The sequence below is a fragment of the Gobius niger genome (genome assembly GCF_951799975.1).
Source record: "Gobius niger genome assembly, contig: SCAFFOLD_183, whole genome shotgun sequence".
Classification (NCBI taxonomy): domain Eukaryota; kingdom Metazoa; phylum Chordata; class Actinopteri; order Gobiiformes; family Gobiidae; genus Gobius; species Gobius niger.
The window spans coordinates 13616-25682 of NW_027639122.1; the positions used below are offsets into that span (position 1 = coordinate 13616).

At 50.2% G+C, this 12067-nt stretch overlaps 1 protein-coding gene across 1 annotated transcript; it reads right to left on the reverse strand.

The window, feature by feature from the left end:
- Nucleotides 1–300: 300 nt before the first annotated feature.
- LOC306982857 (double C2-like domain-containing protein beta) lies at nt 301–8805 on the reverse strand (the record flags this gene model as incomplete). The annotated part of the gene is made up of 3 exons (XM_079583308.1): nt 301–444; nt 8267–8445; nt 8546–8805. The coding sequence occupies 3 exons, from the start codon at nt 8803–8805 to the stop codon at nt 308–310; spliced, it is 576 nt and encodes a 191-aa protein (XP_079439434.1). The 3' UTR covers nt 301–307.
- Nucleotides 8806–12067: the final 3262 nt, after the last annotated feature.

Consider the following 12067-nt stretch of genomic DNA (forward strand, 5'->3'; position numbering starts at 1 on the left):
ACAGGACCCAGCCCTAGTCTGTTCAGTCCGGGGTCGGGGCTCGTTGGTTCAGTCCGGGGCTCGTTGGTTCAGTCCGGTGCTCGTTGGGTCAGTCCGGGGCTCGTTGGGTCAGTCCGGGTTCGGGGTCCGTTGGGTCAGTCCGGGTGTGGGGTCCGTTGGTTCAGTCCGGGTTCGGGGCTCGTTGGGTCAGTCCGGGTGTTTAAGGGCTCGTTGGTTCAGTCCGGGGCTCGTCGGGTCAGTCCGGGGCTCGTTGGTTCAGTCCGGGTTCGGGGTCCGTTGGGTCAGTCCGGGTGTGGGGTCCGTTGGGTCAGTCCGGGTTCGGGGTCCGCGGCAGCTCGTTGGTCAGGATGTGCCAGCGCTCGATGCGGCGCCCGCGGTTCTTCAGGCAGTCGCTCCAGTGCCTCAGAGCGTCGCCCTGAGCCTGAGCGCCCAGACACACGCCCCCTGCAGGACAGGAGAGGAACTGCATCAGCACAGACTCAGATATCAGACACACGCCCCCTGCAGGACAGGAGAGGAACTGCATCAACACAGACTCATATCAGACACACGCCCCCTGCAGGACAGGACAGGAACTGCATCAGCACAGACTCAGATATCAGACACACGCCCCCTACAGGACAGGAACTGCATCAGCACAGACTCAGATATCAGACACACGCCCCCTACAGGACAGGAACTGCATCAGCACAGACTCAGATATCAGACACACGCCCCCTGCAGGGGGATCTACATGGAGATCTACCCTGATAGAAAGTTATCCAGCTCTGCTGGTGTAAACGTGTTGGAGAATATCAGCCTCATTAATATGCGTGATGTCATCAGAGTAGGGCTGTGCAATTAACGAAATTTGATTACAACAGTAAATGATTACAAAATTAGCATAATCGCAAAAAATCGATTATATTTTTTTTATTTAACTTTTTCATTTATTTATTTATTTATTTTTTCAAATTTATTCAATTTTTTTTTTTTTTGCAAAGCAGACTTGCGTTATTTCAGGCCGCTGGGATTATTTTCCCTTCGCTTTTCACGTGCCATGGCTCAGGCTTTTGGCTGTATCCGAATGTCCGCACTATTCCCTATATAGTCCCTATATAGTGACTATATAGTCACTATATAGTGACTATATAGTCACTATATAGTGACTATATAGTCACTATATAGTGACTATATAGTCACTATATAGGGACTATGTAGTGGTCACATGTTGTAGGGGTGTCCAAATGTCCAGAGAGAAAAAAGTAGTGCACTCGAAATTTCCCACAATGCATCTGGAAAAGTAGTGAGCATCGATGGTCACTAAACGGGTCAATATTTCCCACAATGCATTGCAAGAGTCGGAGAAGAGCCTGACAGCCACAGGTCTGTGAACTAAACACGACTGAAGTAAATCAGCTGTTTCAGTCGAGTGTTTGTGTTTCTCAGGAATAAACGACCTAAATATAAACGGCTACGGTGAAAAGATGCTAACGTTAGCTGCTAACCTGTAGCTTGAGCTGTTAAATGACCGATAGCTTCATGCTAACGTTAGCTGCTAACCTTTAGCTTGAGCTGTTAAATGACCGATAGCTTCATGCTAACGTTAGCTGCTAACTTTTAGCTTGAGCTGTTAAATGACCGACAGCTTCTTCTCGAAGAATCCAAGCCATTCATGTAAAATCCAGGTGAAGTAAAAGTGTATCTGACTCGTATTAATCATAAATATTCCACTGTCTCTGAGTTTGGTTTTTATCACAGAAATACTTTATTCCCGGTGTTAGGATCTGGTTCTTTTGTATCACGCGAGAACAGTTTTTGGATATAGCCAAAGCATACACTGGAGATAGAAGTCGTCTCAAAGATAAGGCTTTTATTGCCATTGTTCCTAGTTACAAAGTTGTATAACCAGCTGGTGACTTCAGAGAAAGAGAAGAAGTGAAGTCCAGACCTCTGTTGACAGTCGCCTTTTATCCTAGTCTTGCACTTCTCTACGCAGAGAGGGTGAGGCCTATCAGTGAGTCAGTTGTTTGTGTCTATGTGTTTGTATATTATCTGTACTTTGCGTTATGTTCAGAATGATTATGGTGTGGACCATTTGTCTATCAGCTCATCTCAGTGACATGGTCTTCTTGTTGTGTAGCGTGTGAGCAAAGCATGAGTCAGAGGTTTGTTCAGATTTCGTTAGAATCCTTACAATCCCCCTGTTACTTACTCCCTAAGAGTAAGTATAATATTAAGTTTTAAAACTAAACAGTCTAAATTAGCCTTTAATTAACTCTAAGCTAACTGAATTTCAGCTTGTGTTGTGTGTGATCCTATGTATAGTGACATTCCACCTTCACCTCCATAGCTAGGCGTGGCTTCAACGTGATGCTGACCCCCCCCCCAAATCAGCTCTGCCACCCTTTCAGTTCCAGTCAATGCCAGCATGTAGCGTGTTTTTTTTGTTTTTGTTTTTTTTGCAAAGCACATAGTGTATTATTTTTATTACTAAACATCGTGTACCTCCCAATAATCTAATTAAGCAAATCTACAACTATTTCTAGCAAAGCACAGCGTTATCATGTGTGATTAACTTTAGCAACATTGTGTATCAGTAATGTAGACCCTAGACTTTCACGTCCAAGGATTCCAGCCTCATGATCTCCATCTCACCAAAATCTGTAACAGAATGAGGGGAAACAAATGGGGAAGTTACCCTACTCTCCCTCACCCCCATGTCTAACTTTGTTATTTTCCAATTGTCTTACCTGGCAAATTTGGGGTTTGTCTACTACTTTTATAAATGACTACGTCTATGGCCTTTTTTAATTCAATTCAGTTCAAAACATGTATTGTCAATTTTTATCCCAATTAAAAAAGTATCTGTCTTATGGTCAATCCCCAGAAATACGAGACAATTACTATTATTTGTTATTTTAACTAAATTAATACCCAATATAGTTCCCTTTCTTCCAAAGTTTAATCCAAAGAAAAAAGAAAAAAAATGTTTTTGAAAACTGCTAAGCAAGAAACCACCACCAAGGCCAAACCACACTCCAGGCCCAACAGTCCCATGAACAGAGCCCCAAACATTCCCCTTTAACCCAAACAAATCTGCAATGAACAGCACACACAAGGCTAAACTGAAACAACCTCCCCACAAGAAAACCAAGTATATCATAAGTACTAAATTTTAAAATACAAAATCATAATCAAGAGGCTCTTACCACCTCCGGCTGTTCAATCGTCTCATCCCCGAGTCTCCTTCCTGTATTTACTCCAGGACCCTGTACTTGGGTTCCTCGACAAGCGTTTCCTGTGCACCTTGGGATAAAAACTTCACAGCAGAGTTTAGTATTCTCATATATTCAATTATTTACTAGTGTTGCTCTTTCAACAATATTGTTTTGTCACTTGGCCCTACAGTCAGAGGACATGGCCTTTTTAACCTGTGAGATCCTCATGGAGCTTAAATCCACAGGTCTCCACAGAGTGAGATCTTATTCCAAATAGCACTATAGTGCAGTTAGCCATTTAAGTTTTAGTTTATGCACATACCCCTGTTGATTTAGACTGTCCCCCTGTTCAGATTTAAAGTAAGCAATTGCCTGTGATTCTTGTTTCATGACCAATCACAATTATTTATTTTTATTTGTTTATTACTTTTTTATTTTTTATTAACCTTTTTTGTAGTTTACCTAGTTTTCTCAACGTGTTTGCGCACGGAACTTAGTTTTCTCGACGTGTTTACGCACGGAACATCATTTTATTTTATATTTTAGTTTTTTTTGTTTTTTTTATTCACCTTTTTTTTCTAGTATACGTAGTTTTCTCGACGTGTTTGCGCATGGAACTTAGTTTTCTCGACGTGTTTTTTTTTTTTTTTTTGTCTTTCTTTGCGCGCTTTTTTTAGAAACTCAGGCCTGTGGCTTTTTTTCGGTCCTTGACCGGGTCCCTGACCAGCCCGCTTTTTACGGTCCGTGACCGCCGCAAGTTTATATAGTGGTCCCTGACCCCTGCGGATTTCGCGTAATTAACGACTTTTTTTCGGTCCCTGACCGGGTCCTTGACCAGCCGCCGCAAGTTTATATAGTGGTCCCTGACCCCTGCGGATTTCTACCTAAATAAATGAATCCTTGTAAGAAAGAACGGCAAAAAATCTTTTCACTTTCTCTTGCCTTTGATCAGTGTATGTCAAAATTTAAATAGGGAAGTACCAAACCTTAAGAGCGAGGCCACTCAAATATAGGGAAATAACACGCGAGGGCGTGGCAGAAATTTAGAAAAGGTTTTCTGCTTACCTTGTTCTGTGGCGCCTTTCCCCTTTGAGTGGTCACGTCCTCAGGCTGCGGCTCCCACGTCTGCTCCTGTTTGGCCTGTCTTAGTACTGACGAAAAAAAAAAGTACAAATATTTTCAAAAAATAAGAGTGATCCTCTACTCTCGCGAAGATATCCGGGTCACGGCACCAATTGTTAGGATCTGGTTCTTTTGTATCACGCGAGAACAGTTTTTGGATATAGCCAAAGCATACACTGGAGATAGAAGTCGTCTCAAAGATAAGGCTTTTATTGCCATTGTTCCTAGTTACAAAGTTGTATAACCAGCTGGTGACTTCAGAGAAAGAGAAGAAGTGAAGTCCAGACCTCTGTTGACAGTCGCCTTTTATCCTAGTCTTGCACTTCTCTACGCAGAGAGGGTGAGGCCTATCAGTGAGTCAGTTGTTTGTGTCTATGTGTTTGTATATTATCTGTACTTTGCGTTATGTTCAGAATGATTATGGTGTGGACCATTGTCTATCAGCTCATCTCAGTGACATGGTCTTCTTGTTGTGTAGCGTGTGAGCAAAGCATGAGTCAGAGGTTTGTTCAGATTTCGTTAGAATCCTTACACCGGAGTTTAGCGACTTTTATCAGATGTCGTCGCTCAATCTGCTGGTGTTCGGACACCGGCCTGACCGACTTTCAGCGTCTCTGAACAAACGCTGGAGTGATCTTTGTTTTTCTTCCTTTTTTTGTGATGGTAGTTTTCATTTTCATTTAAATGACAAATAAAACGGCTGTAAAAGTGCCAAAACAGTCGTTCTGTTTCATAAAATAAACGTTTGTAACAATAAATAAATTCACATAAAAAAAAAAAAAAAACACATATCTGCAGCTGCAGCGCCGAGAAAGTCGTGGCTTGTGTCCGAATCGCCAACAGAATCAGTGACTATATAGTGACTATATAGTGACTATATAGTGCGGCCTGTGTACTGAATGAGGGGTTTGGGACAAGGGTGGACATTCGGATACAGCTTTTGTCTGACATAAAAACAAACGGCGCTGTGTGATGATGTCATCAGGCAGCGCAGCTCAGTTTACTTGCGCAGGTGTGAGGGCCGGCCAGCAGGGGGCAGGTGTGAGGGCTGGCCAGCAGGGGGCAGGTGTGAGGGCTGGCCAGCAGGGGGCAGGTGTGAGGGCCGGCCAGCAGGGGGCAGGTGTGAGGGCTGGCCAGCAGGGGGCAGGTGTGAGGGCTGGCCAGCAGGGGGCAGGTGTGAGGGCCGGCCAGCAGGGGGCAGGTGTGAGGGCTGGCCAGCAGGGGGCAGGTGTGAGGGCTGGCCAGCAGGGGGCAGGTGTGAGGGCCGGCCAGCAGGGGGCAGGTGTGAGGGCTGGCCAGCAGGGGGCAGGTGTGAGGGCCGGCCAGCAGGGGGCAGGTGTGAGGGCCGGCCAGCAGGGGGCAGGTGTGAAACAGGGACCTCTCTTTAATCAAGGCGTACTTGAAATAATTTGTACTTTTATGACTGTCCAGAAAACATAAAGTGCAGTGTTTTGATTAATAAATAAATACAATAAAGATTTTTAAAGGCAACAAATAATCGTTTGAATAATCTTGATTTCAATTATGACAGAAATAATCGTGATTATTATTTTTTCAATAATCAAGCAGCTCTACCTCAGAGTGTTTATGTTCTGTCCGTGTTGGCAGTTTCAGCTCTGGGCCCTCAGTGCACATTCTGGGTTCAATACATTTAAATCCTGTTTTCTTGAGCTCCAGAAGACAGGCCGGGGTTTTTCAGCTGTTTCTTTCACAGTGAAGCAGTTTCCAGCCAAAATATGTAGAAATATTCAGACGTAGCATGTGGGACGTGCGCGTCATCACCACAGGCCTCATGTTTTAAACAACAGGAGGAACTCAGGCTGGTTTTAGAACACCAGAACCTGCATGTTCCTGATCTGAGTTTGTCTGAGTGTCCTGGGTCTTTGTCTTGGACATCTCTGATGGCCTGGGGGGTTTCTCCTACAGGCTCATGGTTGTAAACATTCTGGGCTCAGCTGGAGGCAGGAAGCTAAATTCCTATCTATTTCCATTGTAGCTGTTGTCATAGTAACGTTAAAGAAATGTCGAACTGTTTTGGGAAATATCAGATAAACCTTATTTTATCGTCTTAAATGTCTTTCCTCTTGTTCTTGCACCTTAAGAACCACATTATTTAGTTGTAGTTTTACACTTATAATGTCACTGATGATGTCACCAGTTAAAGGGCCTAAAGAGCTCCACAGTCCCGCCCCTTGTGGTCTTGTTGGTCCGAAAGCAAAAAATCCCCGTCTACACGACCGTCAATTTCCCAAAATTCAAATGTTAAGAGTTTAACATCAGCGCAAAAGCTTATCAGCGATGTAGCAATTCGTGAGCATGAAATGTTTCACTTCAATCCAAAAAGAAGACGACATGTTGAAGAAAAGGCAAAGGTTCTTTTACTTTGCAGACAAAAGTTCTGTATTATTTCACTATTAAACAATCTGAATCCTGCTAATTGGAATAAAAATGATGGTGGTTCGTTTAACTGGCTTGTTGCACAATGTGGCTAAGCTAGTTCCTCTGAGCTGAGGTTGTGGGCGCTAGTACTTCCTGTTCGTATTCATGTCTATTAAGATTAGCTCAGACCCGTTCGATTCATCGTATTTCCTACAGATTCTGTGGTGGACAGTTAGTTTCTGGTAGATGATCACTTACCGCAGGTTTAACGAGTTGCTGTACAGTGTAAATATTTCCGTAGAGGAGACGTCTATGTTTATAAGGATCAGTGAGTTCGTCTTGAAGCTAAAGGCTAACATTCATTTCATGCATTTTACAATTTGAAATAGAGCCGTTTATTCAATTCTTTTATAGCATGTTAGCCTTTAGCTTCAAGACAAACTCACTGCCCACAACATAATCTTTAGAAAATATGATTATTATTCCAGGAAAAGAATGCAGACAGGAAGTACTGGCGCTCACAAGTTCAGGTCAGAGGAGCTAGCATAGCCATACCGTGCAACAAGCCAATTGGATCGTTGGGAACATTTTTTTGACGTTTTTCTTCCTCTCAGTGTTAGATATGGATAAAACGTCCACTCTCTGCCTGCATTATGTTTGAATACATTGTTTATAACATGTCGTCTACATTACAGTAAATAAACACGTGTGGGAACGTGAATCTCCACCAATCAAAAGCCTCGTAGTAGATCATGGGACTCCCGAGCATCCTGGGTAATGTAGTTCTAGGACGAAGGCTCGCAGTTAAACTAGATGGATCAGACGTGCTTTTTTCACCTGCGTCTGACTCTGCGCTCGCTTTAGAACCACAGAGCTGGATTCAGCCCGAGAGTTAAAGACTTTATTCCAAATCAATACGGCCTCAAAGCAAGGGGGGGTTTACTACCGGACCGGAGAGGAGGCGGGACTGTGGAGAGGAGGCGGGACTGTGGAGAGGAGGCGGGACTGTGGAGAGGAGGCGGGACTGTGGAGAGGAGGCGGGCCTGTGGAGAGGAGGCGGGCCTGTGGAGAGGAGGCGGGACTGTGGAGAGGAGGCGGGACTGTGGAGAGGAGGCGGGACTGTGGAGCTCTATAGTGATAGAAGGTGCCTGTGTTTTTAATCAGGCTCTTGCTCCTTCATGGTTCCCATCCAGGACTGACACATCTTTGCTCCTGTGTCTCTGCCTCACAGTCAGTGAGAAACACATATATATTATTTATATTTAGTTTCTCTCTCCTGAAGGACACTGAGCTTCACCACAGAAGTCTCACACATCCAGGAAACTACGTCACATCTTCAGCATTTTATTATTTAGGATTTTTTTGTTTCCAAATTCCTTATTTCCAGTAATTTTGGATCTTTTTCTCTGGTCTCTCATGATGCTTTACTTTCATGTTCAATGTTCTCGGGTTAAGGAAGATTCGACACTTTCCTTTTTCACTGACTGGCGTTTGAACAAGTCAGTCTTCAGATAGTTCAGTCTGAGCTCGGCCCCCAGAGGGCGGGGCTTCTGGGCGTCACTCACCGATGAAGTCGTTGGAGCGGCCCAGGTCGTAGTCCCAGACCGTCACCTCCAGAGTCTTACAGCTCAGCTCCGACAGGGAGATGTCGTAGAAGAACTCCTCGTTGAACTCCGGGTTCAGAGTCTTCTTGATCACTTGGGTTTTGTGCTTGGATTTCTTGTGCAGGTCGGGCTTCAGGTAACTGCTCAGAGAGAGACAAGAGGAGACTCATGGAGGACAGGTCACAGATCATTCAGCAGCTCCGTCTTCAGCAGAGCAGCTGTGCAAACATCTGTCCTTACATTTTCACGTAGGGGTCGGAGAAGCCGTTGACGTCCATGGCGGCCAGGTGAGCGCAGCGCTTGACCCCGACGCAGAGGCCTGTCTTCGGGACGTCGTCCGGGATCTCCTCGAGGTCCTGGAGGTCACCTGGAGCTGAGAGCACCTGCAGGGAGAGCAGGAGGCGGCCGCGCTCCTCCAGGCTCTGCAGCTGCTCCTTCTCCCACTGACACAACGGGACAGGACGGCCATTAGACCAGGGGAGGCGGGACAGGAAGGCCATTAGACCAGGGGAGGCGGGACAGTAAGACCATTAGACCAGGGGAGGCGGGACAGAACGGCCATTAGACCAGGGGAGGCGGGACAGGAAGGCCATTAGACCAGGGGAGGCGGGACAGGAAGGCCATTAGACCAGGGGAGGCGGGACAGGAAGGCCATTAGACCAGGGGAGGCGGGACAGGAAGGCCATTAGACCAGGGGAGGCGGGACAGGAAGGCCATTAGACCAGGGGAGGCGGGAGAGGAAGGCCATTAGACCAGGGGAGGCGGGACAGGAAGGCCATTAGACCAGGGGAGGCGGGACAGGAAGGCCATTAGACCAGGGGAGGCGGGACAGGAAGGCCATTAGACCAGGGGAGGCGGGACAGGAAGGCCATTAGACCAGGGGAGGCGGGACAGGAAGGCCATTAGACCAGGGGAGGCGGGACAGGACGTCCATTAGACCAGGGGAGGCGGGACAGGAAGGCCATTAGACCAGGGGAGGCGGGACAGGACGTCCATTAGACCAGGGGAGGCGGGACAGGAAGGCCATTAGACCAGGGGAGGCGGGACAGGAAGGCCATTAGACCAGGGGAGGCGGGACATGAAGGCCATTAGACCAGGGGAGGCGGGACAGGAAGGCCATTAGACCAGGGGTGGCGGGACAGGACGTCCATTAGACCAGGGGAGGCGGGACAGGAAGGCCATTAGACCAGGGGAGGCGGGACAGGAAGGCCATTAGACCAGGGGAGGCGGGACAGGAAGGCCATCAGACCAGGGGAGACGGGACAGGACGGCCATTAGACCAGGGGAGGCGGGACAGGAAGGCCATTAGACCAGGGGAGGCGGGACAGGAAGGCCATTAGACCAGGGGAGGCGGGACAGGAAGGCCATTAGACCAGGGGAGGCGGGACAGGAAGGCCATCAGACCAGGGGAGGCGGGACAGGAAGGCCATTAGACCAGGGGAGGCGGGACAGGAAGGCCATCAGACCAGGGGAGGCGGGACAGGACGGCCATTAGACCAGGGGAGGCGGGACAGGAAGGCCATTAGACCAGGGGAGGCGGGACAGGAACGGCCATTAGACCAGGGGAGGCGGGACAGGAAGGCCATTAGACCAGGGGAGGCGGGACAGGACGTCCATTAGACCAGGGGAGGCGGGACAGGAAGGCCATTAGACCAGGGGAGGCGGGACAGGACGGCCATTAGACCAGGGGAGGCGGGACAGGACGGCCATTAGACCAGGGGAGGCGGGACAGGAAGGCCATTAGACCAGGGGAGGCGGGACAGGAAGGCCATTAGACCAGGGGAGGCGGGACAGGAAGGCCATTAGACCAGGGGAGGCGGGACAGGAAGGCAATTAGACCAGGGGAGGCGGGACAGGAAGGCCATTAGACCAGGGGAGGCGGGACAGGAAGGCCATTAGACCAGGGGAGGCGGGACAGGACGGCCATTAGACCAGGGGAGGCGGGACAGGACGGCCATTAGACCAGGGGAGGCGGGACAGGAAGGCCATTAGACCAGGGGAGGCGGGACAGGAAGGCCATTAGACCGGGGAGGCGGGACAGGAAGGCCATTAGACCAGGGGAGGCGGGACAGGAAGGCCATTAGACCAGGGGAGGCGGGACAGGAAGGCCATTAGACCAGGGGAGGCGGGACAGGAAGGCCATTAGACCAGGGGAGGCGGGACAGGAAGTCCATTAGACCAGGGGAGGCGGGACAGGACGTCCATTAGACCAGGGGAGGCGGGACAGGAAGGCCATTAGACCGGGGAGGCGGGACAGGAAGGCCATTAGACCAGGGGAGGCGGGACAGGAAGGCCATTAGACCAGGGGAGGCGGGACAGGAAGGCCATTAGACCAGGGGAGGCGGGACAGGAAGGCCATTAGACCAGGGGAGGCGGGACAGGAAGGCCATTAGACCAGGGGAGGCGGGACAGGAAGTCCATTAGACCAGGGGAGGCGGGACAGGAAGGCCATTAGACCAGGGGAGGCGGGACAGGAAGGCCATTAGACCAGGGGAGGCGGGACAGGAAAGCCATTAGACCAGGGGAGGCGGGACAGGAAGGCCATTAGACCAGGGTAGGCGGGACAGGAAGGCCATTAGACCAGGGTAGGCGGGACAGGAAGGCCATTACACCAGGGTAGGCGGGACAGGAAGGCCATTAGACCAGGGGAGGCGGGACAGGACGGCCATTAGACCAGGGGAGGCGGGACAGGAAGGCCATTAGAATAGGGGAGGCGGGACAGGAAAGCCATTAGACCAGGGGAGGCGGGACAGGAAGGCCATTAGACCAGGGGAGGCGGGACAGGAAGGCCATTAGACCAGGGGAGGCGGGACAGGAAGGCCATTAGACCAGGGGAGGCGGGACAGGAAGGCTATCAGACCAGGGGAGGCGGGACAGGAAGGCCATTAGACCAGGGGAGGCGGGACAGGAAGGCCATTAGATCAGGGGAGGCGGGACAGGACGGCCATTAGACCAGGGGAGGCGGGACAGGAAGGCCATTAGACCAGGGGAGGCGGGACAGGAAGGCCATTAGACCAGGGGAGGCGGGACAGGAAGTCTATTAGACCGGGGAGGCGGGACAGGACGGCCATTAGATCAGGGGAGGCGGGACAGGAAGTCCATTACCAGGGGAGGCGGGACAGGACGGCCATTAGATCAGGGGAGGCGGGACAGGAAGTCCATTAGACCAGGGGAGGCGGGAAAGGAAGGCCATTAGACCAGGGGAGGCGGGACAGGAAGGCCATTAGACCAGGGGAGGCGGGACAGAAAGGCCATTAGATCAGGGGAGGCGGGACAGGAAGTCCATTAGACCAGGGGAGGCGGGAAAGGAAGGCCATTAGACCAGGGGAGGCGGGACAGGAAGGCCATTAGACCAGGGGATGCGGGACAGGACGGCCATTAGACCAGGGGAGGCGGGACAGGAAGGCCATTAGACCAGGGGAGGCGGGAAAGGAAGGCCATTAGACCAGGGGAGGCGGGACAGGAAGGCCATTAGACCAGGGGAGGCGGGACAGGAAGTCCATTAGACCAGGGGAGGCGGGACAGGAAGGCCATTAGACCGGGGAGGCGGGACAGGAAGGCCATTAGACCGGGGAGGCGGGACAGGAAGGCCATTAGACCAGGGGAGGCGGGACAGGAAGTCCATTAGACCAGGTGAGGCGGGACAGGAAGGCCATTAGACCAGGGGAGGCGGGACAGGACGGCCATTAGACCAGGGGAGGCGGGACAGGAAGGCCATTAGACCAGGGGAGGCGGGACAGGAAGGCCATTAGACCAGGGGAG